We start from the raw sequence: 27,073 nt of genomic DNA, 5'->3' as shown, positions 1-27,073 counted from the left end.
GGTGCATTAGGAAAAACTATGTGCTAACACATATTTGCTATTTACGGGCGGAGTTAAGAACTACAAGCTACTCATTGTAATAATGATGGTCGAGGCTCTACAATGAGTAGCTTTTGCTACGGCGCAATGGATAGTTCGACAGATGTTTCTTAGATTTCAGCCATGCCAAGTCACTGCAGAATTTACTGTATGGTTCGATGATACCGATCAAGTACTGATACAAGGTTGCGTTATGTTCTTGGGTTGCGAAGGCGTCACGCACATCTCCATAGGAATATCTTGCTAAATACCACTTCGTAAATATTTTTTGCCTGGTTTTGACATTTTTAACCATCTCATCAAGTGTTGTGGCACCCAATGACACCTGGATGTTTCTCCACATTTTTTCGGCCGCAGTTTCTGCCGCAGCTATATCTTCGGCAATGGTTTCCGTAGTAGCAGCTGAGGTATCGGCTTTAATGGCTTTCGCAGTACCGTGAAGCTTCATAGCTTTAAGAGTCTTCCACGGCCGACGAAGCTTTTGAGTCACGGTAGTTTGGGATAAGATGAGTTCCCTTATCAATTTCCACTTACTCGTACCTCGTGCTTCGTCCAAGGTATCACCACTTCTTATGTATTTGGGGATTTTTTGGCTGATGGGTTTTCCCGCAGGCTCTGCATTAGCAGCAGCGGATGAAGTGACCGTCTGCTTCGGACTTTGGTGTGTAGCCGAATCGCTTGGCGGGACACTTGCGTTGGCATAGAGCATCAGCGCAGCCGTCACGATGACAGTGAATGAAGAACGCATGCCTTGACCGAAAGTTGCCACCGTCTGCTGCCTTTGAAGTTAATCTCGAAGTGCTCCCCCAGTATCTATCATTTGAATCTGCGAAAAGGACAGCTCAAAGTACATTGTCGAACTTCCTACGAAACAGCATGGTTATCAAAAGCTGAGATGGGATCCGTATCATTATCAAAGAGGATAATTTGCTGCTGCTGCGTAGCACGTGTATCGGGCTTGCACGATCAGAAAGTGGCTGATTCGATAAACACTGGAATGGATCTTCTTTGGGAAGAATCTGATTGTTACGGACAATTCACTGCTCGGGTACTCAAGAGACATGTTAAGCGAGCGTGTCTGAGCTCCTCTTGACGACTGTCCCTTACAATTAAATTGATACTTAGTGGACTAATCTTCAAACTTGACGGTTTTTAGATAAATATTAACAATATCTTTAACAATTATTATGACGTATTCAGAACTTAAGAGACAAGTATAAACAAAAACAATTCAGGAAGACATTTGCCTATTAAGCTGTTTGACAATAGAGCCGGTTATCTCAGTTGTGGTTTTTAAGATACTAATCTAATTTTAAGTAAATTCTCAATAGAGCAGGTCCGTATCATCGTTCAGTAGTTATCTGACAGGGAGATGTCAGTCCTCTGCTTTGAATCTTTCTCCGAAGCTAGCACTGTCTGTTAACTCGTAGGCAAACGTCCTCTTTACAAATAAAGTAAGTTATTTTGCTTAGCTGCAAATTAATTACCGAATATATTACCGTCACAATTATTGCAATAAATTATATTTAGGTCAATTCGAAAAGACTTGATTAGCGCAGCAACAACCATCCTTGTCAATGTCTCAATCGTCCGCGCCACCTTCCGCTCCCGACCACCATGCGCCAGACGATACCAAATCAACACAAGCGTCCCACGGATCAGCGTCTTTATTATGGGAATTGCCGACTAACAGATGCCCGATTTCATGTGAAGCACCGATAATTTTAGACCCCAACAATCCGTGGATCGCCGTGAACGGATCCCAAAGTGCCGTGTTAGTACAAGACCGGATGCAAGTAACGTGGACGGATTTGCATTCGACAAAAGGAACGGGAGACACCTCACTGCGAAAAGTTGAGGCGCTCGAGACAGTGCAGGCATTGGCACTGAGTGCCTGCGGGGCCTTTCTCGCTCTCGTAAATGCTGAAGGGATGCTCTCTGTGTACAATTTGCACGCAAAGCGCGTGCTCAAGCATGCATTCGATATTGAACATTCAGATAGGATCGTAAGCATGCAATTTGCGACATTTGACGAGCAAAAGAGCTCGAGCGTCGCCCTAGAATTGGTCATCGTGACCAAGTTGGGGTTCTTGTTCTGGCTAAGTGATTTAAACCTCCCGCAACTAGAAAAGTCTCACAATGCGCTCAATGAAATAGCACAAGACATTTGTGTCAAACAATTGCGTGTTGGCTGTCTACAAGACCACGCAAAGTCCAGGATGCTGGTAAGCATGAAGGCCCAAGGTGGTCAAGGACGAACCTTTTTTTTTAACAAAAAGGGAACATGTCATCGTTTTCATAGGTTCACCAAGTTTCGTCGGAAAAATGTCTATTTTTAGGAAATCATGACGCGTTCGTAAGTATGTGGCAGCTTCAGAAAACGAGTCGGCATTTCGAGGTGCGTTTGATCTAAAGGAACTCTTGACTCGATACATTTATAGTTTGGATGTAGAAAGTGGCAACATGCAATTCGCGCTCGGGTCCCGTTACTGCCATGGCTTTCGATGCCTCTCAACGTAACCTCGTGATACTTTGTGACGGGAAGTTATCGTGGTATATAAGTAGAATGCATGATGCGTTAGGGTGCTTCAAATCAAGCTAAATCATTCACTTGCGTGCCATGCATCGTAGGTGGAATTGGCGTGAGATGATCAAATTATATACACCAGACGTTTCCAACGTCATGAGCTTTGCAGTGCTCGAGCATCGGACAGTGAACCAACGCGACTTTGTGTCCTTAGTTGTATTAGCTCGAAAAGATGAAAGCTCAACGCCATTGTTTCAAGTGCTCGCGATTACGTATGATGCATCAAGTTGTACCTTCTCGAGTGTCGTTTTGAGAAAAATAGTGATGAATCATGCAAAGTCTCAAGACGTGATTGTAGATGTGGCGCTCTTTGCATGTACAGGGTCTAATGATACGACGCCTTGTCATGTTTTTGCAGCCTGTCGAACCACTTGTAGTGTCTCGATGTTCTTACTGAGTGATAGTCAGAACGAAAGCCATGATATTTTGAAAAACAAGATCGACGGGAGTGGCATTCATCAAGAAAATATCGAAGATTCTGGCAAAGCGATTTCGATTGCAAAATCGTTAATGGATACGTCAGTAGCTTCTCTCTGGCAGCAAGAAGCAATGGACGAGTATCAAACCAAGCTGACTATTTGTAGAGATAGTATTGGATACAATGATGAGGACTCTTGTGTGATTGTAAATTACTTGCGAACTATTGCTGAGAAACTCCGCGAGTCTACTTTGTCGTCTCCAAGGTCGTCAGCACTTTTGACACCCTTATTGTGTTGGTGTGACGAAATCAGCGAGTTGTCTCAAAAATGGACAACGTTTCAGCTTCTCTGCAGCTCATCCGTCCAAATTGATAACCAGGCGCTTCGCGACAAGTGGCACAAGTTTCAGAAAACGCCCTTCTTGGACATGCTAATTCAATACGTTCAGGCAGGCGATATGAGGGCTGTGAGGATCCTTTGGATTCGTCATCTTGATGAGGCTATGATTTGTAGCGTTGGCAAATTTCTCAAGCACTTGCCAGTATCGCTTCCACCCTCAGGATACGCACACTGGATTCAGCAAGAGGTACTTCCTCGCCTCCTTCGTCGCATTAAGATGTCATTCAAAGATAATGCCACTCTTGAATCGGACGACCGACTGGTGCTTACAGAGGTAGTTGACTGGCTTATAACACGAGCTCAGGCTGCTGCAGCGAAAAGACAGTGGGACGTCGCTCTTGGCATTTGTAAACTTGTTAACACCGCGAATCGAGGAGGGGTGGTAAGCGGTACCGACTTTTCCTTGTATGAGTTTAAAAGGTTGTTATCCAATCGATCAGAGCTTGGATTGCAGGACGAAAAAAGACAAATGGATGTGAATCCTTTTGAACGATTGGATCAATTGTGTGGCCAGATTGAACACGTCCGACGACTAGCAATAGAGCATCATTTTGATCTGTCGCTGTCAGTATTTGAAGGTGAAACCCCATCAACGATTGCGATGAGTATGTTGGACCGTGGATTGGATCCCATTTCGTTACGAAACGAGATTCAACAGCACGTGCGAAAGTATTTGTATTCTTGTGACGTTGACGTTGATACTATTCTTTATGAGTACGTCATGGAGCTTGCTGAAAACATTTCAATGGATCTAGAAGGCCGAGTTTTGGTGCTGCTCGATGAGATTTCCGATCGATCTTTGCGTGTCGATGCGACCTTATTAGTCCTACGATCTGCGGTGCCTCCGTATTCAGAGGCTTTGAAAAAGTATGCAACAGACTTTAAGCAGTGGAAAACAGAACGCTTTAATGAGATTGAAGACCATGTACGCTCGATGGAGATTCGAGATATGCTGATAAAATATAACATTAAAGACTTTAATATTGCCGATGCAAAGAGCGCTTTTCGATTGATGTCACATATATTAACTCAAGTATCACAGCCGACCGCTTTTAACGATGCCATGCTTTTAAGTGATGTTCTTAAGAATCTACGCTGCGATCGAGCCCTTGTTCGCTTTACAGAGAACTTGTTTACTCATAATATTGACGAAACGAATAGTCTATGGAATGAAGTTGCGAGAAGAGTAGCCCAGGCGATGGAGGCGTTTGCAGAACTAAAGAAACGATTTGACTTGAAATCCAACTTGACGTTGTTTGTGTCTTTGATGGAAGAGATTGTTTCGTTTGGCGTGACATTATTGGAAGTGGAGATGGAGGATCGAAGTGAAGCTCAAAGTATTGGTATGTGTAAACAACAGCCAAGGTCTTTCTCTTTATGTATGCTCAAGTCGCTTGCTGCCGCTTATTTACCCGAGCTAAAGTCACTGCTAGACTTATCCGCTGATGATACTTTAACAGCCTACGTCGAAAACTTAGATTTTATGCTGTCTGATGCATTGCTATCAGATGTGGAAAGAATATGTCATATTGAAGCTGAGTTTGGGCTCTTGCTTTCGGTTTCAGTCTTGCGAGATCCTGAAAAGTGCGAGACGAAGCTGAAAGCATTGATCGAATCGGCAAACTTGTTTGCGGATGACGACGAGAATCTTGTCGAACTTTGTGATCGAGAGACCACAGTGACGTTGATAGGCAAAGGGAACGGAAAGAAGCGAGCAGTCGCATGGTCTAGAAGCAATGCTTCTGGAAACGAAAAGAGACAGCGATTCGATCAATCAATCGTATATCCGACAAGAGTTTGTACGGGTCCAGAGATGCCGCCAAATGATGCACGAATTCGACAATTGTTTGACGTAAATCGCTTTGCATCCGCAGTAAAGATCAACGCTACGACTTGTCGAGTGCTGCTTGCACAGAGTGCTACGTCAAATGGTTCTATCTTGCAAGCAGTTTATTTCTCCCGCCAATTAATTGCGAAGCGGTCGTGCACACACATCACTCGCAACAAATCCCGTTCACACGCATCTTCCATCGACAGTGTCGCGAAGTTTAATCCTTCTAAACCATTGCAGAAAATCGCAAAAGCTCTGTTGCAATACACGACACGTAACGTAAAAAGTATCTATGATTCGTTGCATCCTCGCTTTCAATCATCTCTTCTTCCAACTCAACTAGCGCAGGTTCAAGCACCAATGTACGCGCTAGAATTGCTTCGACACGCGCTTTGTACGTGTAGCGAAGAGTCTTTTGAACCCTTGTTGCTGCTTGTGAAGACGACAATGCTCGTGAAGGAGGCATTGCAGTTCACGTGGCCAACCGCCTCGAACGCAATTGATGAAGCACGCTGGATATTGTATCCCCGATGGTATCGAGAAGACGTATGTGTCTTGACGCCGTACGAGACAATGAAGCTTGTGACGAAATTTGCAAGCGTTGAATCCTTGAACCGTGAAAGCCAAGCTCGAGATGCAATTGCATCCAAATGCTACATCTCGTACCTTGTGGAACAACGGGCAGACTTGCTGAGTCTCCAGACGTTATTGTCGATGCAAGATCTGCCGGAGGAGGGCGAGAGTGTCATTCAGACGCAAATGGGAAAGCTGTTATCAAGTGTATTTCAGTCTCAAGAGATTGACAACTTTTTAGCATTAGGGTACGTGATCTGTGCTCTTGTACGACGCTTTCATTGACAATTGTGTTGGTAGTTTGATGTTATCAATGAAGCAAGAGGCGGCATTCCATGCATTTCGACGGCAAATTTCTCGTGAAAATGTTGCAAAAGATTTTAATCGGTTCCAACACCTTGCTTTCATTGGTGCTGACGCGGCTCGAGCGTGGCAACAGATTGCCTTTTTGCACCAGTGTAATGAGCTAGAAGGGAATGCCCGATGGTGGCATTATCTTCAATTGCTTGGGATTGAATGCGATCACAAGTTGTTTCAAAGCGAACGTCGTGATCTTGAGTACATTCGCGGCTTCGTGCCACGATTAATTACTCAAAGCAACTATGATTTTTACACCGTAATGGAGTTTACGCGGCACTACCATATTGACGATAGTTTCCCAGCCCTTGTGTATGCTGAAGCGCTTTTATTAAACGAGTCGGCAACGGTCAAGTTGGAGTATCAAGACAAGATTATCGGAGTCATTGACGAAATTCACGAACAGCATTTGATAAAGATGTTACTTCGAGTAATTGGTAAAGTATCTGGTCACGACTACGATCGGCTTTTATTTATACTTCGACTCTTGCTCGACAATACATCCTATCGTGACCGAATAGAAGTGGAGCGACGAATTGAAATATTGCGTCATTTGCAAAACTTTGCTGTGTATCAACGGGATTGTGTGACACGGAAGAGTATTGAAATTCTCACAAAGGTTTCGTTCCATGAGCTGATGGCAAAACCACGTGAGGTGTTGTCCCAACTCGTGACTAAAGAGAATTTTAATGCTTTGGTGGGACTTGTCAAGCCACTTCGGTTAGATTTAGACGAAGCCCAAATGCTGCGACTACGAGCTTTGATTACAAAGTACAAATCAACTGTTGGTGAAGCAAATAAGTTGACTACTTTTGAAGCATTCGAAGACGTTCTGCGAGAGTTAAGCAACACGGAGAGCCAAGTGACTGGTGCTGAGTGGCTTGCGGAGAACTTTCCACTTGGTAATGAGAAGATTAATGCGCTTCAATTTGCTTTAAATGCTGCTACGTCTGGGCTCGAGGCAATAGAAGAGCAGACGACGAATTCTTTTACTGGACATGAAGCACTACTGCGTCTGGAAACGAAAATAATAAAGGCAAAAGTCGAGCTTCTTCTCTGCAATGCAATGTCTCAAACGAAATGTCTAGTTGAAGCAATGAATGACAAGGACCAACTAAATCAATTGCTTGCTTTAGTGTCGGAGCCTGAAAAGTTCTTTCAAGAGTTGTATAGCCGCTACGCTTTGCCATTTTATCATGAACAGTGCGACCTGCTTAACGTCGTCTCGCGTGATATTGGCGAATTGCTTCATGTGCCCCAAGCAAAGACTTGCATGAATCTTGTAAGTGAGTGGCTTTTGAAAGACGCCGTGTACTTTAGTGAAGAATTCACGAGTCTGGAGGATCCATTTCAGCCTTTAAAGGCCGAGAAACAGCGCGAAATGGATGAAAGCTATGAAAAGCGAATTCTGTATATCACGAGTACCATTGTCAAAGCTGGCGATTCATTGAGTGAACAAGTCGTGAAATATTTGTTGGATTTTGCTAAAGACTCGAAACCGCGAGCAGGTGTGACGTTTCGAGCAAAAGCGAGAGCCGTCCATGTAATGTTGCGCTTGGATCACTGCTTTCCTGGTGCGATCACGCAAATCGTAACAAGTTTGTACGGCGTTGAAAGTCTGGATTACCACCTGAACGAACTCTTGGAATGGAAAGTATTATTCACGCACATGATGGTGTTTGAGGAACATCGTGTGCCGTTTGACTTGATGTACGTGCAAAGTAGTGACAAAGAGATGCTCACGCGTCGTTTTCTGCGACGATTTCCTCGAAACCAGCCTTGGGTTCTGCAATGTGCGTGTCGTTTCATGCTTGACTTTGACATTGCAGCACTCGATCTATGGGATGATGTGCTGATGAATATGCTGCAGCTTCAAATGGTTCGATCGTTAGCTGAAATTCTATATGTACTAAGCTCCAAGTCATTCGTTCGAGCGTTGAACTGTGGCTTGAAAGTCTGGACAGAAGTCTTGACCTCGCCACTTGAACAGTTGCTAGAAAACGTCAAGAATCGATTAAAAAGTCGTCAAGAATCGCGTCAATTCGTAGCGCACGAGGCAGCAACGGATTGCGCTACTCTTTGCTTTGGTGACGTCTCTGTCTCTGATGTTCGAGTGGTGATAGAGCATATGGTCATTCTACTCGAAACGTGTCCATTTCTTGAGCAATTGGACGTACGAATCTTTGTCAAACATCTTCGAGATCTTGCTACGATCATTCAAGACGCAACGGATCACGATGCGATTGTTCGCCAATTAGATTTAAATGGCTTTGCAGTCAAGTGTGCATGGATGATTCCAAAGCCACTTGCTCGATTCAATGCATTAATCGAGATCATTCAAACAGGAGCTTATGATTCGGTACTCCAGGAGCTGCTTCACACGTGCGATCGTCGTAACGACCAAAGCGATTTCGACAATTGCCAATTGATACAAAAGTGTTTTACTGAAGCAGGTCAACGAAAAGACTATCTGTGTGTTTTGAACACGCGATTCGAAGCAGCTTTTATCGAATATGTTGCGACAACGACCAACATTGAAGAGCTTGTCGCGCTATTGTACGTCACGTGAATCCCTAACATGCGCTTGCATGCTGACTTTATTTAATGCTCTACAGATTAGCAGATCAACGAACAGAGGCCGCTGCCACTGCAGTAGAATTATTCTATAAGTCTCACCCTAGACAGGAACCACTACTCGACGATATCGAGTTAACAAGTAATGCTAACGCTCTTAAAATGAGACGCTGGAGGTTACTAGACGCATACGTGGCTTGTTCCATGTCGTCAAACCTTGAACGCTATCGGGCGTCATGACAATACAGCAAGGAGCCATTCGAGAAGTCCATTTGAGGCCTTCTCCGCATACATCTCATGCAGTAATGTCTCTCTTGTCGACGAAATAGATGCGAAAGAAGACGTACAAGCCAAAGAGGGCAAAGATGTAAGCGCCCATGAGATAAATGGCCGTTTTCGACATGGGCGATTCCTCGGCATCGTGATGGACTCCTGCTTGTACTTGCAGAATCCCACTCGCATTCATGGTAAATGTAACGGGATGTGTGAATTCCCCTGCTTTGCCAATCTTGTTGCGAGGCAACGCAAAGTTAAAGTAGCAAATGTGATCGTTGTCCTTGGCCATCGCTTCGTGGCCTTCATACACTTCAATCGTGAGTCCACGCTGTCCATCATCATGTGTCTCAAAGTATTTGGTTACACTCGTTGGAATGCGTGCGTTTTGAGGAAGGAGGATTTCCATTGTACCATCGGCTTTTGCAAGGCCAATTGGCAGTGGAAGAACATCCATCATCAAGACATCACGGAAGACTTTTGGATCCATGCCACTCAAGATAGCTGCCTGAATCGCAGCACCTTCACACACAACTTCGTCTGCGTGGACTGACATGCAGAGCTCCTGATGTAAAAGAACGTGGCACCATTTCAAGCTCGTTAGTCATGAAAAAGCATTGAGAACTCGCGATCTTAATCGACGGCTTCGTACTTTGTGATTAAAAGCTGCTGAGACTTTCGACCGCAGAATCGGAATCCGTGTCGAACCTCCTACAAGAACAACTTCATCCATGTCAGCAGCTTCGACGTGAGCTTCTTTCAATAAAGTCGACACGATTCGAAGACATCTAATAATATAAACAACACATATTATGCTTGATCTACAAGCCTTCTTGCTGCCATAGAGCCACGTACTTTGTCCAAATGGGATCACATACTTGCTCAAACGTGCGTCGTGTCAGCGTGTAGGTACACTTGGGGATATTACCAATTTCGTGTGCGAGGATCGTCACCGATTCCGTGTCCGAGAGCATAATCTTGGCCTTTTCCACTTCTTGTTTGAGTCGTACAAGAGCTTTTTCGTTGACTTGTGCGCGCGTGACATGATACCGTTCACAGAGTGTTTCAAGCACATGATCAAGAAGGATATTGTTAATATCCTCTCCTCCTAAATGAGTATCGCCGCCAATACCAAGAACCTCAAACTTGCCATCATGAATTCGCAAGATGGAAACATCAAGCGTACCACCGCCAAAATCAACGACTGTCACGAGTTTTTGACCTGATAGAAACAATCCGTATGCCATTGCTGCTGCAGTAGGTTCATTCAGGAGCCGCACTGTCTTAAAACCCGCCATAGAAGCACTCGTTATCGTCGCTTTTCGCTGTGTGTCACTAAAGTACGCTGGAACGGTAATCACGACATTGTCGAGACTTGTATGGCCGTCAAAATAAGCCTCAGCCGACGCCTTTAGCTCTCTCAGAATGTACGCCGAGACCTCTTCAGGTTCCACGTGTACCTTCTTATGGCTACGCACTACCTGCACGGCAACATTTTGTTGCGCAGTGGGTACAACTTCATAAGAAGCGTAGATTCTGGCTACATCAGTGGCTTTGCTCTTGAATTTGTGCCCCAAAAGCCTCTTGATGGAGCGAATCGTGTTCCCCACGGGATCTAATGTCTCAAGACGAATGGCTTGATTCCCGACATCTACACTTTGACTATCCGGGTCAAAATGCACTACAGAAGGCATTGTACGGCCACGATCGAAGCGATTCTTTAGAATTTTCACGTGATTCCGGTCCACATACCACATCCCGACGCCTAAAGAGCCAAGTTAAATCATTAATGTGATAATGGATACAAGATCATGCTTATGGGTTGTGTACATGAATTCGTGGTGCCAAGGTCAATGCCAAGACAAATGGAGCCATCTGCAAAACGTTCGGCGGCGCTGCCCCAGCTGTCGTAGGTGTTGGTTGGCATGAAAATGGCTTACAATAAGAACACCGATTCAATACAATTATTTGTACCATATTTGAAAAAGTGGTGAAGATTTAGTGAAAAGTAGAGATAATTCGAGGATCATAGAAGTTTGCTGAGAATACCCGTTGCTCTAGATTGTGATAATTTCCAGTTTGGAATAAACACGTATGAGCTCTGAAAATGCCGTGCTGTCTCGAGCTGTGCATGGTGGCTCTTATCGCTTCGTGCAACGTTTATTAACCTTCTCTGCAAACTCGTTCGTACTGCGAAAGTTACACCTCAATGTAACCGGTGCCGTGACCGTCCGGTTGGAATTAACACTAGCTTCCATCTTCTTTTTGCGCGATGGGTTCCGCCTCGCGTTCCTGCGTATGCCATCGCTTGACTCGAAAGCTTCAAAGAATGATAAAAGCGATATCCAGCAAATGATTAATATTGCGTGGGTATCCACAGCCATTAGTTGGACTCTCGCGATTCTAATTCTTATCTATTCGTCTATTCAAACTTCCCATGAAGTCTTGCAGGACTATCCGAAGGTTTTACTCATGTACTGCGGTGCGGCAATGATTGAAGCGCTAGCAGAGCCCATGTACGTTCTAGCCCATGCTAGTGTTCTCGTGAGTTGGCAAGTCGCGGCTCAAAGTGCAGCATTTCTAGTGCGAGCTGCGGTACAATACATTGGCGTCGTAGTACTGGAGTGGAGCTTGACAGCATACGGAGTGGCTGAACTATCGTACGCAGTCACATTACTTATAGTGTTTGCATTCTTTTTCTGGCGACGAATTAAGCAAAGTAAACGTGGAATGTACCCATTTGCATTAACGAGTATGGGTCAATTGCTGCCAGGGGTACCCGAAGGAGGTATGGAGTGGTATCACCCCGACTTAATGACCCTCTTTCTGCCGCTAAGTGTACAAAGTGGAGTGAAGTATTTGCTAGCGGAAGGCGACAAGTGGGTACTCACGAGCGTTGCGTCGTTGCAGCATATGGGTGTGTATGGATTGGTCTCGAATCTTGGCTCCCTCGTACCTCGAATCCTCTTTTTGCCGGTCGAAGAAGCAACGAAGACTATTTTTAGCAAATTTGCACTTGACAAACACGTAAATCGAGAAAAAAAATTGCAAAATTTGGCCGATGGGCAAACTTTGTTATTGGTCATGCTCAAAATGCTGAATCTCGTGGGCTTGGTGTTTGTTTGCTTTGGCACAAGCTATGCACACACGTTGGCGTTGCTTCTTTATGGAGCGGAGAAGGTTAATGAAGGCGTAGGGGCTGCTTTGGCGGCCTATTGTGTCTATATTCCTTTCTTGGGTCTTAATGGGGTTTGTGAAGCGGTTGTGCACGCTATTGGGAAGGACCACGAGTTGATACGACTCAACAAATTTCTCGGCGTTTTTTTTCTAGTATACGCTCTAAGTGCGTTTATTTTCATGCAAGTGCTTGATTGGGGCACGCTTGGACTTATTTTGGCAAATTGCGTCAATATGGCATGCCGTATCATCTACTGCTTGACCTTCTTGGCTTCATATTTCCATTTAGTATCGCATCGTGCATCAATCATGGGCAATGGCCTATGGAATGGCATTGCTTTCTGGCGTCAATCACTCCCGCACCAGGTTGTTATAATCGCTCTTGTTGCTTCCTTGGTGGTCACTGCGATTTCTCAGCGCATCTTTTTGAGTTCCGAGACGATCAAGTCAATCTCGTGGGTACAGCACACTTTGCATGTAGCTGTGGGTACACTTTGCTTTATTGGAACACTGCTCACGATGTATTGGAAAGAACGACATCTTTTTGGTGCCGACTTGGCAGCTCTTCGACGCCAGCGCAAAGTTCATGAAAATTAATGTAAAATCATGAAATTTAGAATTTATTGTTACGATAACCAATACATTGTCACTTATGTTTCCAAGTCAGCAAGTCCAGCCTTTTTCGTTCTTTTTATCCTAGTTTTTTTCTGCAAGTCTATGTCAGTATGGTCACTCATTTTCAAGGACTCGTGACGACTCATTTTCGGCTTCTTGGCGCGTTTTAATTGCATTTCATCGCGCTTAAGCTTCCCATTGCAAGAGCCATAGGCTCTCCGACCAAAGAGCTTACCGCCTGTGGCGGCAAAAAGTTCCTCGTCCGTGGGAATGCGAAGTTTTCGTTCATTTGTATTCTTTTCGTCCCGTTTTCTTTTTTTCTTCTTCTTTTTCTTTGGCGCGCTCTTTTCCTCGTCAGATGACGACGCATCAATGACAATCTTGCTCGCCATGCGATCGTATACGTTGTACCACCACTGATTTGCCTGGTCTTCGACTTCTTGTTTCTCGGCGCCAACGCCCTGCAACACTTCGCGTCGTTTCACTTTGATGTGCGACTTGACTCCCTGTTCGTTCTTGCCCAGGCCTTTGCCGGCCGCCCAACCCATTTTCTCCATCTGCCGACGCGCAAAGTCGGAGATTTCAGTAGCCGCGCTTTCGTTGGCCATACCGCTTAGTTTCTTCATTAGCTTCTTGCCGACGAGAGGCAGCGAAGCGATCGAAGTCGCATCACCAGTCATCGGCAATAATTGCGCCTAATAAGCAGTAAAAGTCGTCTAGAGCTTGGCACCAATATTTATATTTAAAATTAAACAGATATTTTTCTATCTAAAAAATATAAGGAATATTAATACATCTTAAATTACCCAATGTATTGAGCAGGTAATGTAACGGGGTGTATCGTTACAAAGTCCAGAAACTTTATAGCTAAGTTCAACAAACCATTAGGAACAGTGACAGCCTAGTCGCTAAGCGAACAGTGATTGTATCAATTTCATGCGCTTTAAGCGCCTCAACGTATTGTTTATATCCCTCAAGGGAGGGACGTCGAACATAATTGCAAGACGCCCCTGAGTCAATTAAAATTATCCATGGCTTATCAAAGCCCTTCACAGTCGCTTGAGCGACTAACAAGCCAGGCTTGTACCCACGCCCCGCGATTCTACGCACCGAGCCAGTTAGGGCTAGGTCCTATTTACTCTCACCTCCAAGAGGTTCAACAGAGCCTAGGTCTTCCCCAGAATGTCGCCCCGCACCTACTGAGTATCGACGTTTTTCCGCACTGTATCAGATTACTGGTTTAGGTCGGGATTGGTGCTCTTTCCAGCTTTACGCGTATTGCGTAGGAGACCGGCCGGACTAAATGTTTCGTGCTTCCGCACAGATAACATCTGCAAATGATCTTATGCTGTTCCACAGCTTAAAATGGCCCTTCTTCTTCCTCAATGAGGCTTAAATCCATGGGTTCCAGTCTATTAGACGGCACCCATGTCCTGAAGGGCTTGTACGATTTATAGGCGTGCTAACATGAGCAGACTTGTAGTCGAACTCAGCGCGTAGCGCTATGGCAAATGCCTCTTTGAAAATGGCAGGATGAGATCGAAATTATCCCGTCCGGGCGACGTCCTCATTAAGACCCCCTATAAAGATTGTTTCGACAATTGCTTCTAGCACCGGTCTTGATGCATTGTGCAATGAAAATTTTCAACTCCTGGTTATAGGCCGCTAGGGTTCGTTTACCCTGTCGAGACGCTATGAGCCGTAATCGCATGCGTAAAGCCTGATCAGGCCGTGGAAGCATACTAGTCATTTGCTTTCTCAGCGAATCACATGAAAGAAAAGCGTCGTTTGTGGACGTTCTACACGATAGTGCGCACTCCATGGCTCTACCTCCGAGTTTTGAAATGGCCATGGCCACCTTTTGCAGTTCTGTAAAGAACAAGGCGGAGTCAATAGACAGCTCCATCTGCTTAACCCAAAAAAGGAGTGTTTCTCCCTTTTCTCTTCAAAGCCTCGCTCCGAGCCTGCTCATTCCTCAGCTCATCCTGAGTCTGAGTCACGGACTCCGCCGCAGCATGGCCTTATGCCTCGGACGCGGCCATCCGCTGTCCGAGCACGAATGCCTCAAACTGCTCCAACTGAGCAACATGTTGCTCAGGAGGACTACCCAGGAGCCTGGCCAGGGCTTGTTTACCAAATCCCTGCGCCATAAGCCCTGCCACCTCCCGATGATGTTCGGAAAGGTGGGGAAAATGAGCCCAATCAATATTGAGGCTCATCCTCACGTACACACGCAGAGATGCGGGCCGTGGAATGGATTTCAAGTGCTACCAAGTGTAAGCGGGCACGTCGTAATGCGGCCACGCTCTACTTAGACACACACCCTAGCACAGCGAGGAAGCGGTTTAACCAGCTTCTCTTGCGTGCAGTGAGGTAGTTGTGGGGGCCGCGTTAGCGACCTCACCCAACGCACTAAGTACTCTGGTTAAGTGTCGTCACGGGAGCGGTAATCCGGCTCCTCGTGCGCACTTACCAAGTAGGAAGTAGTTTTCAGACTGATTTATATTTAATCGTATTAAATATAAATACCTATTTTTACCAATGAAAATGTTATCTCTATAGATAAGATTTAATGTATTGCGAGCGTATCTTTCTATATACCTCGCGTAACGGATGACGCTAGCCGTCATCAGGGATGACGCTGGGCGACATCCCTCCTAATGTGAATGCACCCATGTGCATCACATCCACAAGGGTTGGTCACAAATGTGCACCACACCCGAGTGTTGGGTCTAATTACTAACATTTAGTAATTGACCATCCCCTTAAGAACACCAAGTGTACTTAACGGGGACTGTGTAACATTAGGGCAACTTTAGCCCGTTACACGTTAAGACTATGTATATCACAAATATTAGTCGGTGTTAAATATTACGGTAAATCAAGGAGCAGAGATCATGCCAAATATGCATAAAGCGATGCCCTTCTGTGGTGCAATTTCGAGATATCGTTGCATGGCTTAGTGTAGGCCGCTGCAGTGCCGGAGAGAATAGCCACAAAAATTGACGAGTCTAGCCCTGGCTACGCACGACGATTTATATTTTTTTACTAAATATTTTTTTTACTTGACTCAACTTCTTGAAAACACTACCAGGACTTAGGCGTGCTACTTTAGCATTTCAACGTGGATTCTTATTATCTATGTCGATGGAAGTTTTTACAGGTGAGCCTACGAAAGCCTTACGTAGCGGTAAAAACACAGAGCTAGAAAAAAAACACTGACTGACAATGACTCGACAAGTTGGAAATCGGTGACACCAAAGCACATACCGCAGTGTGGATGTCATTCATAAGCGACATGTGTGGTCCATGTCGCTTTCAAGGGGATATTATGTTCCAGCTGTGCCATGAGAGCTGACTTTCAGAGCTTTATGTTCTTTTTGAAATATACAACATTTGTTTGATAACATCAAAATGTCATGCTGGTGAAGCCCCATATGAGGTTGTAGCTAAATTTGAATGGCTGCAGTCAAGCTTACTAGCTCGTCTATGCATGGACGAAGATCTTACGTCGCAGGTTCGCGGCCTGTCACGTTTCGAAAATTTAAACATTCAAAGAATAATTTACATTTAAGAGTATGAGAAATTTATCGTATAAATGCATCGAAACTCTCACCGAACGTGAGTTTCGGTATGAGATAGATCTCGTGTCCGGCGCTAGCTATTGTCGGAAGTTATAGTCAGAGACAATAATCTTTGCCGATAAAAAAATGCAATGTTCACTGGAGGTCCGCGAAGGTTGTAGTGTTCTTGCCAAGAATAAGATTGATATTTATTGTCTCGATGATGGTCGTGTTAGACATATAAGCGTTCATTTGTGCAGAGAAAGGCTTGTATTGCAATGAAATACCAGTAATGGGGACCACGTAGCTAGCCTTATGTATTAAAACCGGCAAAGAACAAGCCATCGGGTCAACGCAGCATTAGGTTAAGAGATGCAACATTTACATATTCGTGTGTTCTAGCTAACTGCTAGACTTACATAACCCTGGCCCTTTTTCATGCCATCACATAACATTGTCACTTTAGGTTTGAAAGTAGCTTTTTTGAGTGAATTGGTGCATTTGGCACCTTCTTAGCGACCATTCACGGATCAAAAGCCAGTGCGTTTTTAAGTATGATTTTAGTGCTTTGCATACCCGAGGTTATTGTATGGATAGCGACTTAAGGCTGACACCTGCTTTTTGTTGACAATGATTTTTAACTGCAATGTAACGGGGTGTATTGTTACATGAAACTAACACTTAAAGGTTGTTAATTAATATATTATCTAAAAGGTAGATGATATTTGGAGGATATTACTTTATTTAGTAATATTCAGAATTCTTATCCATAAATAAGTATAGACCATTCTATCTATTTATTCCGCAGACTAATCAGCTGTAGGAGTAATTAAAGAAAGAGTTACAGATAAGATAGAGATAAGAATTCAATTATATGTTTAGTATTAGTTTATAGTTAAGACAACATTTAAAAAGATAGATTAACAAGACGCTTAACTATATTAATACAGTTTTCATTTTACACTCTTAAGCTAACTTGCCTTAAGAGAAGTCTCCCTCTATACGTACAGTGTACGTCACCTAACGAGAGGCACCACTCACATCTGAAGCAGTGTTAAGTGGACTTGTACTGAAACAGTACAAGCCGCAGTGCCCCGTTACAGCTAAAACTTCTAAACTACTTGTAAACTTCCTCTGCAACGTCAAGTACTCGAGGCACCCCACATTCACTTTTATCAGTGTAGGTTGGCTAGTGCTGTGTTATAACTAGCGAAAGGTACGCCCATTGCGGGCGTACTTAGTGGTAGAGGAGGCTAAAATATTAACGTGGCTAATTTCCTGGAAGCTGACAAAATCTGGATTGGATTTTGATCACTGGGAGTATTAACTATCACCACTGAGAGTCATGGCTCCTGTCAAGGAAGAAAAATATGTCATGATTGCGTGGCATGTGAAAGACACCAAGGCGCTGGCATCATCGCCTATGGCATTAAAATCCAGCGCCAGATTAAATTCTGTTGGCAGCATGCGCTATGCGCTCGACTCTACTGTACATAGTAAAATTCAGAAAGCTTATTCATTAGTAGATACAGGCCATTATATCCACTCGCTCCGCGGTCCAGTCAACACTGAACGCGCGCAAGGTGAGAGTCAGATAAGACTTTATTACATGTTTTGTATTAGTATGTAATTAAGTTGGTATTAAATACATAGAAATAGAAGAACATAATTTATCACATGCAGTTTCTTTTTATCCCTCTTTCAAATAAGTGCTCTAAAGAGAGTCTTCCTATGCAGGCACTAATGGACGTCAAGTGACACCAAGTGTAAGCGGGCACGTCGTAATGCGGCCACGCTCTACCTAGACACACCCTAGCACAGCGAGGAAGCGGTTTAACCAGCTTCTCTTGCGTGCAGTGAGATAGTTGTGGGGGCCGCGTTAGCGACACACTTCTCTGATTAAGAGTCGCCACGGGAGCGGTAATCCGACCCCTCGTGCGCACTTACCAAGTAGGAAGTAATTTTAAAACTGATTTATTATAATAGAACTAAATATAAATACCTTTTTTACCAATCAAAATGTCATCTCTATAGATAACACTAATATGTATTGCGAGCGTATCTTTCTAGATACCTTGCGTAACGGATGACGCTGGGCGTCATCCTTCCTAATGTGAATGCACCCATGTGCATCACATACACAAGGGTTGGTCACAAATGTGCAGCACACCCAAGTGCTGGGTCTAATTACTATTATTTAGTAATTGACCATCCCCTTAAGTACACCAAGTGAACTTAATGGGGACTGTGTAACATTAGGGCAACTTTAGCCCGTTACATCGTTAAATCTCAAAGCTTACTACCCTAGCTAATTTAAAATAGAATTTGGCCGCCGGCGGCTCCACATATGTTACGCATGATAAATGGGATCTTAGTTATTATCTAGTTTTTAAATAGAACGAAAGGGTATTTTACTCATAAAGAAAATGTACCACCATAACAATGAACATGCGGAATATTCACAATTCTTAGCGTTCCTCTTAGGTCAACTGTATCCACGATTCAAAACTAATGCACGGGTGCGGCATCAGTCGGCATACTGGCCTGTTGCATCGAGGCGATAATTGCTTCATCTCCGCCGAGTTCCGCCGTTTGACGTACTCAAATAAGCAATCTATTTAAAGTGGACCACGTTAGTGATATTGAAGTTTTTCTGTGTGATTCTCTGGCCTTTAATGACATGACTATAAAACTTTCACCATCGCACAAATTTGTTTTTTCTAGCCGTTCTGTTGCCTTTCTTGGCACTCCACAATTTTCTGCTCAATAAAAATGACGTCAAAAATAATACATGCAGTAATTAGTGTAGCTAACCTCAGCGGCAAAACGAGATTCAAAACCCAGCTTCATCATTCACACGTGCGATACACCTTCCGACTTCCAGTCATATAATTTACGGAAATATGGGGTATGTGGGTAGATGTTGATAGATAGTTATGGGGTAAATGTTGATAGATAGTTACGTTGCCAACCATAAGAAGAAGGAGGCGCAACAGGAGTTGTATTAATTCCATGTACGCCAGCTTGTTGACTTGCGATATTCTCGTGTCGAGGTGATGGGCTTACGTTACCTTTTGAAAGATCAACGGAACGAATCCAAGATCCAGTCGAATGCACTGGCTCGGAATTGATTTAAGCTTCGTTCTTTCGGTGTTAACGCAGTCTCATTTATTTTTAGCTCTTCCTCAGAATTCCGTCGCAATTGAAAATTTCAAGGACGCAGGAAAAATGTGCAGATGCTATAGCTTTCCGAAATATATGTAGGACGAAATTCCAAAAGAACAGTGACTCTCTCTTATAACGAGATCATCAACACGATGAGAAAACTAACGTCGTCGCGAAGTAAGCAGCTGACACATCCAAGATGAGCTTTCTGCCACGATCCAGCGGCCTTCCGTAAAAATGCCACCGTGTTTCGCCAGTTTGCTATATTAGAGAGTATTCATCAATACAAGCGTTCAAACACCCTTTAGCTTTTTTAAATTTTTGTATTGGTGGTATCTTCGAGAGCAAAGTAAACTCAGTTGTCATGATTTTTTTACATTTACATATAAGGCATCCGGTAAGACCGATACCGTTGGTTGCCAGCAATCTCCTAGCATCGGTTTAGACGAGGTAGCGGACACCGCCCCAGTACTTTTCCATGGAAAACAGTGGGACTATTTAGAAAGCTTTGCATCATCCTACCGTCGGCCTTTCCTCCCAAATCAATCCCCGCAGCAACCCAAATTCGGATTCGCGGATACGGACCAGCTGCTCGTGACGTAGTCGTCATCCAATTCCAACTGTTTAGCCACTTTTAATCATACCATGGGCGTCGTATGCCAGCCTCTTGAACACCACCAAGCCCTCCAGTGCGAGCTTTTAACGGACTTAAATGCTATGCAGTCGTGGAATTGCAAATACCAGCATGATGCAACCAGCATTACGTATGTCCTTTATGTACTGCGCTGCCGTACTCGGCTTTCTAATTCTCACCACCTTTGTTTGCTAGGCTCGCGGTGACGCCATGCCCTGTACTGTCACTGGGCAACACCGAACCCACGATGAATGTGTGCTGGCTGCCTAACGGCTGCAACTTAAGACAGCAAGTCGTATTTACTACTAATGCTATCAATCATCGGCACAGAAAGGCTCTCAAGCGCGTGGCGGGTCGACCTCTTGTGTCGCGTACTCGCTTTAAGCGTCAACGGGTTCTAGTCGATTGCAAAAATCAATTGAAAGCATCAAGTAAGGAGCCGCTAGACCAGCCGTCGGTGGCTTCGCTTCGATCCTTGCAGTTCGCATTGCCTGATCTTACGAGTCAAGACACGCTGCGTGTGTTGCATGCCATGCATGCTATGCCAAGTGAATTACGTCACTTAAATAGCCGTGCCAGCCGCCATTACCTTCGACGACGTTGTAAGGTGCGACAAGTGTTTGGATGGCGCCATTTGCTTTGTCAAGAGGAAGAAGATGAGCAATCTGCTCGTCGCGTTGTATGGAAGAGTGCCAAGACAATGGAAGCCATGCGCATGCGGCCGCTAGCGCACCAGATTTGGCAAGCTGGCGTTGAAGCAACGGCTCAAGTGCCGAAGGAAGGAAGTACGAAAGTTTTGTACACTGTAAACAGAAGGGCGCGAGTGGTTGTTCGTGCTCCGAACAAGGAGTTTAGGAACCGTCGGGATCAGGTGTGGCTCGAGTGCTTTCTTGATGACGGGCGACAGATCTGCGTGGCACGGAAGGAGCTTCGCCAATTTAACGGCTATTGCGCACCCGAGACGTCCGCCACGGAATGTCAGGGGTTTCTCGTGCGACCCGTTTACACAAGGGCGATCAATGTGCGCTTAGCAGGCTGTTCCTTGCAATGCCTGCGAGCGATCGATGCGAAAGACAGCGGCGTCCTGTCTGCGGTCGCGCTTAAGCAACAGCTCCTTCACGACCTTCCGCAGCTAACATTGCAGTGGGAAGAAGACCACATTTATGATTTGGTGCAAGCCCCTCAAGTGTTACTCGACAGCGTCTTTGCGTATGATTTGAATGCGGGCTAAATTCTAAGGCATTGATACTAGCATGATAGAATGAAGGTCACGTTGTGAATTGAAGTTTCCGTTATCAGAATTCAATGCGCTCTGATTCCAGCACCTTTACAATCGTTCGTCGTCATTTTATTTACAAATCGTAATGATCGATTGCTTTTACTATGTATGCGGTTCAAATGGTGTCTTTTTGAAGCATACAAGTCGAGTTGATGGCTAAGGGGGGGCGTCGGTGCCAGTTGAGTGACCTTCCGGAACGTTTAAGGAGGTGAGAATAAGACTTCGCAGCCGATCGAACTGCTAGTGATGGCGCAAAGCTTATGTTGGTCAGCGAGCAGAAAATGCGCACACCGGCTCTCTTTGAAGATGTAACATTCTTCGGCTGGATAACTCTTCCTGAATCCACGTCTTCTTCCCATCTGTAGCCTGTTTGTACATGCCATCAGATGCAGCCCGACTGGGCAAAAATTTCAAGTCCAGCTGCGCCGTCCAGTTGGCAATGCTATGATCTGTGAAAAAAGCAATTAAAAAGCTTTAGACCATGATTAGAACGGCCAGGGACCGAGAATTTTAAGTTAAAAAAAAGTGAGCGACTTTAGACCGTGGGTTTTAGTAACATTCCTTTCTTGCTTTTACGAACATCTCGAAAACATCATTGCTAATATGCCAGCTCTTAGATGACGGCCGTTGAAGCACATTTGCGCTTTGAGCATTAGAAGCCTTGAAAGCTGCTACAGCAATTAGATCTATATTGGCTCAGACAATTACTTGAGCACAAGTTCCAAATTATCACAATTCCGCTTTCATGTGATGTTTGGTTTTGGCTTACGACTAAGCACAACGTTGTTGCAGTAAGAATGAGTCATGCAAAAGAAAAAATACAGCGATCTCACAAGGATTTTTGCATTTTCTTGGTTGTCGTCATTGCTAGGGAAGGTATAAAAATCTATGCTTTCTCTACACCATTGCACGGTTAAAAAACTACTGCCTTGCGACATTGCCTTAGGTGTAGAATACTTTATGTGTGTACGGAAGATGTATATTAGCTTGACACGTGACTTTCACGTGAATCTAACTAAATGCAAGAAATTGCTATGCCAGATTTGTAAGTTAACTTGGCAATCATTCAAAATAACTCAAACACGTATGCATGAAGGCCCAGTGTAGTGATGAACCATTTTGAGGACCTTTCCCTTACCGAGCAATACTTATATTTACAAAATTCATGAAGTTTTTTGCTCAGGACATAGCTTAGTGTATTCTTTCTTTCAACCTATTTGCAAAATCCATGATGTAGTAGTAAGCTCAGTAAATAGCTTTTTAGTACAATATTGCACGGTTGATGTTTATTTACCTTAATTTTCGACCTGATTATACTATTAAAGTCATGTGACTTATCGATAGTGTTGCTGTCTATTCTTATCACTGGATCTTTGCGACGTCTCGACATTTAAGCAAGATGTTTTTGCGATAGTAATATTGTAACGGGGCACTACGATTTGTACTGCTTCAGTACAAGTCCACTTCGCACTGCTTCAGTTGCGAGTCGTGTCTTACGTTATTTCTCGTTCACTAGTACGTGCAGAGAAAGACTTCTCTTTAAGGTAACTAAATTAAAGAGGTTAAATGAAAACTGTATCTATATAATTAAGTATCTCTTCTTTCTATCTGTTAACTCTAACTTTATTATAAACTAATACTAAACATGCAATTGAATTCTTATCTTATCTTAACTGTCACTTTTGTTATTCCTTCTAGCCGCAGAGCCTTGAAGCTGCTGCTTGCTGTAGTGTAACGGGGCACTGCGACTTGCACTGTTTCAGTACAAGTCCACTTCACACTGCTTCAGATGTGAGTGGTGCCTCTCGTTAGGTGACGTACACTGTACGTATAGAGGAAGACTTCTCTTAAGGCAAGTTAGCTTAAGAGGGTAAAATGAAAACTGTATTAATATAGTTAAGTGTCTTGTTAATCTATCTTTGTAAATGTTGTCTTAACTATAAACTAATACTAAACATGTAAATGAATTCTTATCTATCTTATCTCGTAACTCTCTTTGATTACTTCTACAGCTGATTAGTCTGCGGAATAAATAGACATAATGGTCTATACCTATTTATGGATAAGAATTCAGGAAATTACTATTTAAAGTAATTTCCTCCAAATATTATCTACCTTTTGGATAATATTAATTAACAATCTTTTATTGTTAATTTCATGTAACGATACACCCCGTTACATCACCCCTCCCTTAAACGACAATCACTCTGAATGTCATTAGGTGGAGTGGTCGCTAAATGACCACTTAATTTTTAAAATGATTTTGATTGGTCAGATCCATCATTTTAAATTCCATCGCATGAAGGAACAATTCATGCGGGGTGAGGATAGTGTTGAACCTTCGGCTGCGGTTCGTGCAGCCGCGGGTGACGCATTGTTATCTCTTGCGGTAGACGTTCCGTCTACCGTAGTGTCTTCCACTCGCACAACACTTGGTGTTGCGAGTGCACGTGGTGATTCACCACGTGAGTACGACCCCTCTTTAGAGGTCGATTATGAGTGCGAGTCGGACGAAATGGCCGACTCGGGGAGGATGGAACAGTCGCCTGATACCCGTCAGGCGGCTGATTATGAGCCTTCGAATGAGAGGGCTCATTCTAATAGACGAGTAAAGAGTCTATTTGGATCCGACGGTGAGGATGATCCCTCATCGCCCGTACCATCTCTCATACGGTCACCTGCACGTATCTCTGTGCAAGGTGACGACGATGCGTAACCCATCGTAAGAAAAGTTTTTGTGGTACCCCTGCTTCAGTGGGTACTACTCAAGGGAGTGAACCAATAAAATGTCTCATCTGATCCATCGGATGAGTCTCGTCATACTGACAGACAAGGCCCTCAACGTCAACAACCAGCTGGGAACAATGCTCCCATGTGTCATGCGAAGGTGGATAACCACTCCAGCGAACCAGACGACTCGTTCGCTGCCCCTTCAAATCACGGGGTTTAGAATACGTTCCACTAAAAAACAGTGACAACCGTGGTAATTCACCAGTGGTTGTGGTGGCGGATTAAAAGTTAGATCCGAACCGTGCGTCGGATCTAGAGTCGAAGATCGACAAACACGACCGCTAGCCTTATTTATTGGGAGGAGGGTTTGAACACGAGCACGGTAAGCGTCAACCATTGGAGTAGACGGTGCAGGTTCACCATATCGAACGGTTGAAAACCGTTCAAAGAGTGCGTTCTCAATGACGGAGTACGAACGGACTTATCACGCTCTTCGCGATGAACCGTCGCTAGATTATCACGGTTCCGAGGACCTTCGGACCCGATATGAAAATCTCCAGATTCAGCATAAGAATGTGGTTCGTGACCACGAGAATCTTGCATGAATTCTTAAAAGAGATGGTCGGATCTGTCCTCGTAAGTAACCGCGTACTAATGGTACGGGCGGAGCCCACAAACGTAAAACGTAGGATGTATTCGCATCCTACGTGGCAATTCTATTGTGTACGCAATGCCTCTGCGATGCAGTACACAGAAAGGCCCAATGAACTTGGGTAGTAGTTTACTGCCACTCACATTAGTGACCAAACGCTTAGGTAAATTTACCGTAGAGAGTAGCACTAGATCATTAATTTTAAATGAAAGAGCGTTTGCTCTTCCATGTTTGTCTGCGTTCCGTTTCTGACGGTCCACTGCGTTAGCAATGAAATCCTGTATGAAACGGATTACTGATTCTCGAGCCAGCAGGAATCTCTCTGCTGACTAATTTGTTTTGACTTTTTCAGTGCGCTTTGTGCGCACTGCCATGAGATTTATCTCATCTTCGATGTCGAAGCAATCGACATCGACCTCATTCGCGTCGTTGTTAACTTCGACGCATGATGAGCATGCGCCAGAAATGGTTTTGCTCGTGCGAGCCCCCCCCCCTTAAACAAGAGGATCCCTCTAATTGGATGGAAATGAGAGGATGGCGTAAGTCATTCACGAAGATGAGTGTTTGCGTTGTTGACGCATGCACCTAATTATTGATGGCGAATTCGACCATCAACTAAAACTCGCATTAATTCGGATACGATTGGACGTAATCTCGAAGTATCTCTTCAAACACGCGATTTACCGTTCTGATTGACCATCCGTTTCTGGGCGATCGGGTATTGACATAGTCAGCCGTGTTCCGATCTCTCGGAACACGGATTGACAGAACTCCATTGTGAATCGATGATCTCAATCCGATACCAATTCACGGGGTAAACCGTGGAGTTTGAAAACCATGTCGATAAGACACGGGCACAACCCGGAGCCGTAATCGACTCCGGTACTGCAGCAAGATGTACCATCTTGCTGAATCTGTCTACAAAAACAAGGATTCCATTGTTTTTGTGATCGTCTTCGGGAAATCCGAAAATGAATTCGATAAATACCGACTGCCAACACTCTGTCGGGAGTGGTAGAGGTTAAAGACGCGCACGGGTAGAAGGTCTGGCGTCACCAGGCGTCACCCGTTGAACCTCGCAAGCACGAACTGATACTGGCGGGGCCAGTAAAAGTCGCGACTTATTGTGAGATAAGTCTTGTCACGTCCACAATGTTCACTTGTTGTTGCATCGTGACCAACTCATACACGATGCGCAAGTGCAAATCATTGTGAGTTGGGACGAAGGCCCGTGGAGTGTCGCCGGTAACGGCTGTGAAATGCAATAAATTATTGCGTGTCGTGTATCAATCGGATGACGATCGTAATGCAATAAATTATTGCGTGTCGTGTATCAATCGGATGACGATCGATACAAAGCCGGTAAATCTTTAAAAGATTTATCGGATGGATTCATTAAATGATCCATCAAACATAGAAGGTCCTTATCTTCTTTATAGGTTTTCTTTATGTCATCAACTAAGGTTGATGACGGAGCACTAGTAGTGAGTGTTGCAACAGTAAGATCACTTTCACTGTTGGGGTGCACAGCTGACTCGAAATCGGGTCGGCGTGATAACGCATCAGCGACGACATTAAGCCGTCCTGGTTTATATTCGACGTAGAAGTTATACTTCGCGAAGAAGGACAGCCACCTCGCCATTCTTTGCGAGAGGTGTGGACTGTTTACGGCCGTGCGTAATGACGCAAGGTCCGTATATACGATGAACGATCTATCTCCGAGGAGATAGACCCTAAATTTAGATAATGCATATTTCATGGCAAAGAACTCCTTGTCATGCACTGGGTAATTGCGTTCAGCTGGTTGTAGCTGACGCGATTGGTAACTGACGACGCGCTCCGCGCCGTCTGTGTCGTATTGCATTATCGCGCAGCCGATTGCGAAATTGCTGGCGTCACAGACCACATGGAATGGTCTGTCTTGATCTGGAATCGCCATATGGGCGAATGCATCAAGCTTTGCTTGATACCTTGAAAGGAGCGCTGACAACCAGCGTTCCATATCCATTTCTTGTATTTTTTTCGAGACGAGAGAGATGAATTGTCATCTCGGCATAATTGCGTGAGTACTTGTGCAAGTACGCCGCTAAACCAAGGAACTTTCTAAGTTCCATGACATCGACTGGAACTGGCCAGTCGGTGATCACCTTTATCATTTCGGGATCAGGGCGCAAGCCGTGTTTGCCTACAATGCACCCAAGAAGTG

At 44.4% G+C, this 27,073-nt stretch overlaps 6 protein-coding genes across 6 annotated transcripts; 3 read left to right on the top strand and 3 right to left on the bottom strand.

Annotated features, from left to right (window-relative positions):
• Nucleotides 1-97: 97 nt before the first annotated feature.
• Nucleotides 98-787, bottom strand: CCR75_007348 (uncharacterized protein; the record flags this gene model as incomplete). The annotated part of the gene is made up of 1 exon (XM_067965409.1): nt 98-787. The coding sequence occupies one exon, from the start codon at nt 785-787 to the stop codon at nt 98-100; it is 690 nt and encodes a 229-aa protein (XP_067820687.1).
• Nucleotides 788-1,616: 829 nt separating this feature from the next.
• On the top strand, nt 1,617-10,860 carry CCR75_007347 (uncharacterized protein; the record flags this gene model as incomplete). The annotated part of the gene is made up of 6 exons (XM_067965408.1): nt 1,617-2,264; nt 2,342-2,437; nt 2,492-2,583; nt 2,671-6,096; nt 6,149-8,761; nt 8,821-10,860. The coding sequence occupies 6 exons, from the start codon at nt 1,617-1,619 to the stop codon at nt 9,017-9,019; spliced, it is 7,074 nt and encodes a 2,357-aa protein (XP_067820684.1). The 3' UTR covers nt 9,020-10,860.
• On the bottom strand, nt 8,767-10,979 carry CCR75_007346 (uncharacterized protein; the record flags this gene model as incomplete). Its single annotated transcript, XM_067965407.1, has 4 exons — nt 8,767-9,617; nt 9,705-9,840; nt 9,908-10,817; nt 10,883-10,979. The coding sequence occupies 4 exons, from the start codon at nt 10,977-10,979 to the stop codon at nt 9,075-9,077; spliced, it is 1,686 nt and encodes a 561-aa protein (XP_067820685.1). The 3' UTR covers nt 8,767-9,074.
• Nucleotides 10,980-11,146: 167 nt separating this feature from the next.
• CCR75_007345 (uncharacterized protein) lies at nt 11,147-12,826 on the top strand (the record flags this gene model as incomplete). Its single annotated transcript, XM_067965406.1, has 1 exon — nt 11,147-12,826. One exon carries the CDS (start codon nt 11,147-11,149, stop codon nt 12,824-12,826), a length of 1,680 nt encoding a protein of 559 aa, XP_067820619.1.
• A 53-nt stretch (nt 12,827-12,879) lies between these two features.
• Nucleotides 12,880-13,524, bottom strand: CCR75_007344 (uncharacterized protein; the record flags this gene model as incomplete). Its single annotated transcript, XM_067965405.1, has 1 exon — nt 12,880-13,524. The coding sequence occupies one exon, from the start codon at nt 13,522-13,524 to the stop codon at nt 12,880-12,882; it is 645 nt and encodes a 214-aa protein (XP_067820683.1).
• Nucleotides 13,525-20,217: 6,693 nt separating this feature from the next.
• Nucleotides 20,218-21,839, top strand: CCR75_007343 (uncharacterized protein; the record flags this gene model as incomplete). Its single annotated transcript, XM_067965404.1, has 2 exons — nt 20,218-20,336; nt 20,402-21,839. 2 exons carry the CDS (start codon nt 20,218-20,220, stop codon nt 21,435-21,437), a joined length of 1,155 nt encoding a protein of 384 aa, XP_067820682.1. The 3' UTR covers nt 21,438-21,839.
• Nucleotides 21,840-27,073: the final 5,234 nt, after the last annotated feature.

The sequence above is a fragment of the Bremia lactucae genome, linkage group LG12 (assembly GCF_004359215.1).
Source record: "Bremia lactucae strain SF5 linkage group LG12, whole genome shotgun sequence".
NCBI classification, from domain to species: domain Eukaryota; phylum Oomycota; class Peronosporomycetes; order Peronosporales; family Peronosporaceae; genus Bremia; species Bremia lactucae.
The sequence above is the reverse complement of the archived record's forward strand: the minus strand, read 5'-3'. Positions and strand labels throughout refer to the sequence as shown.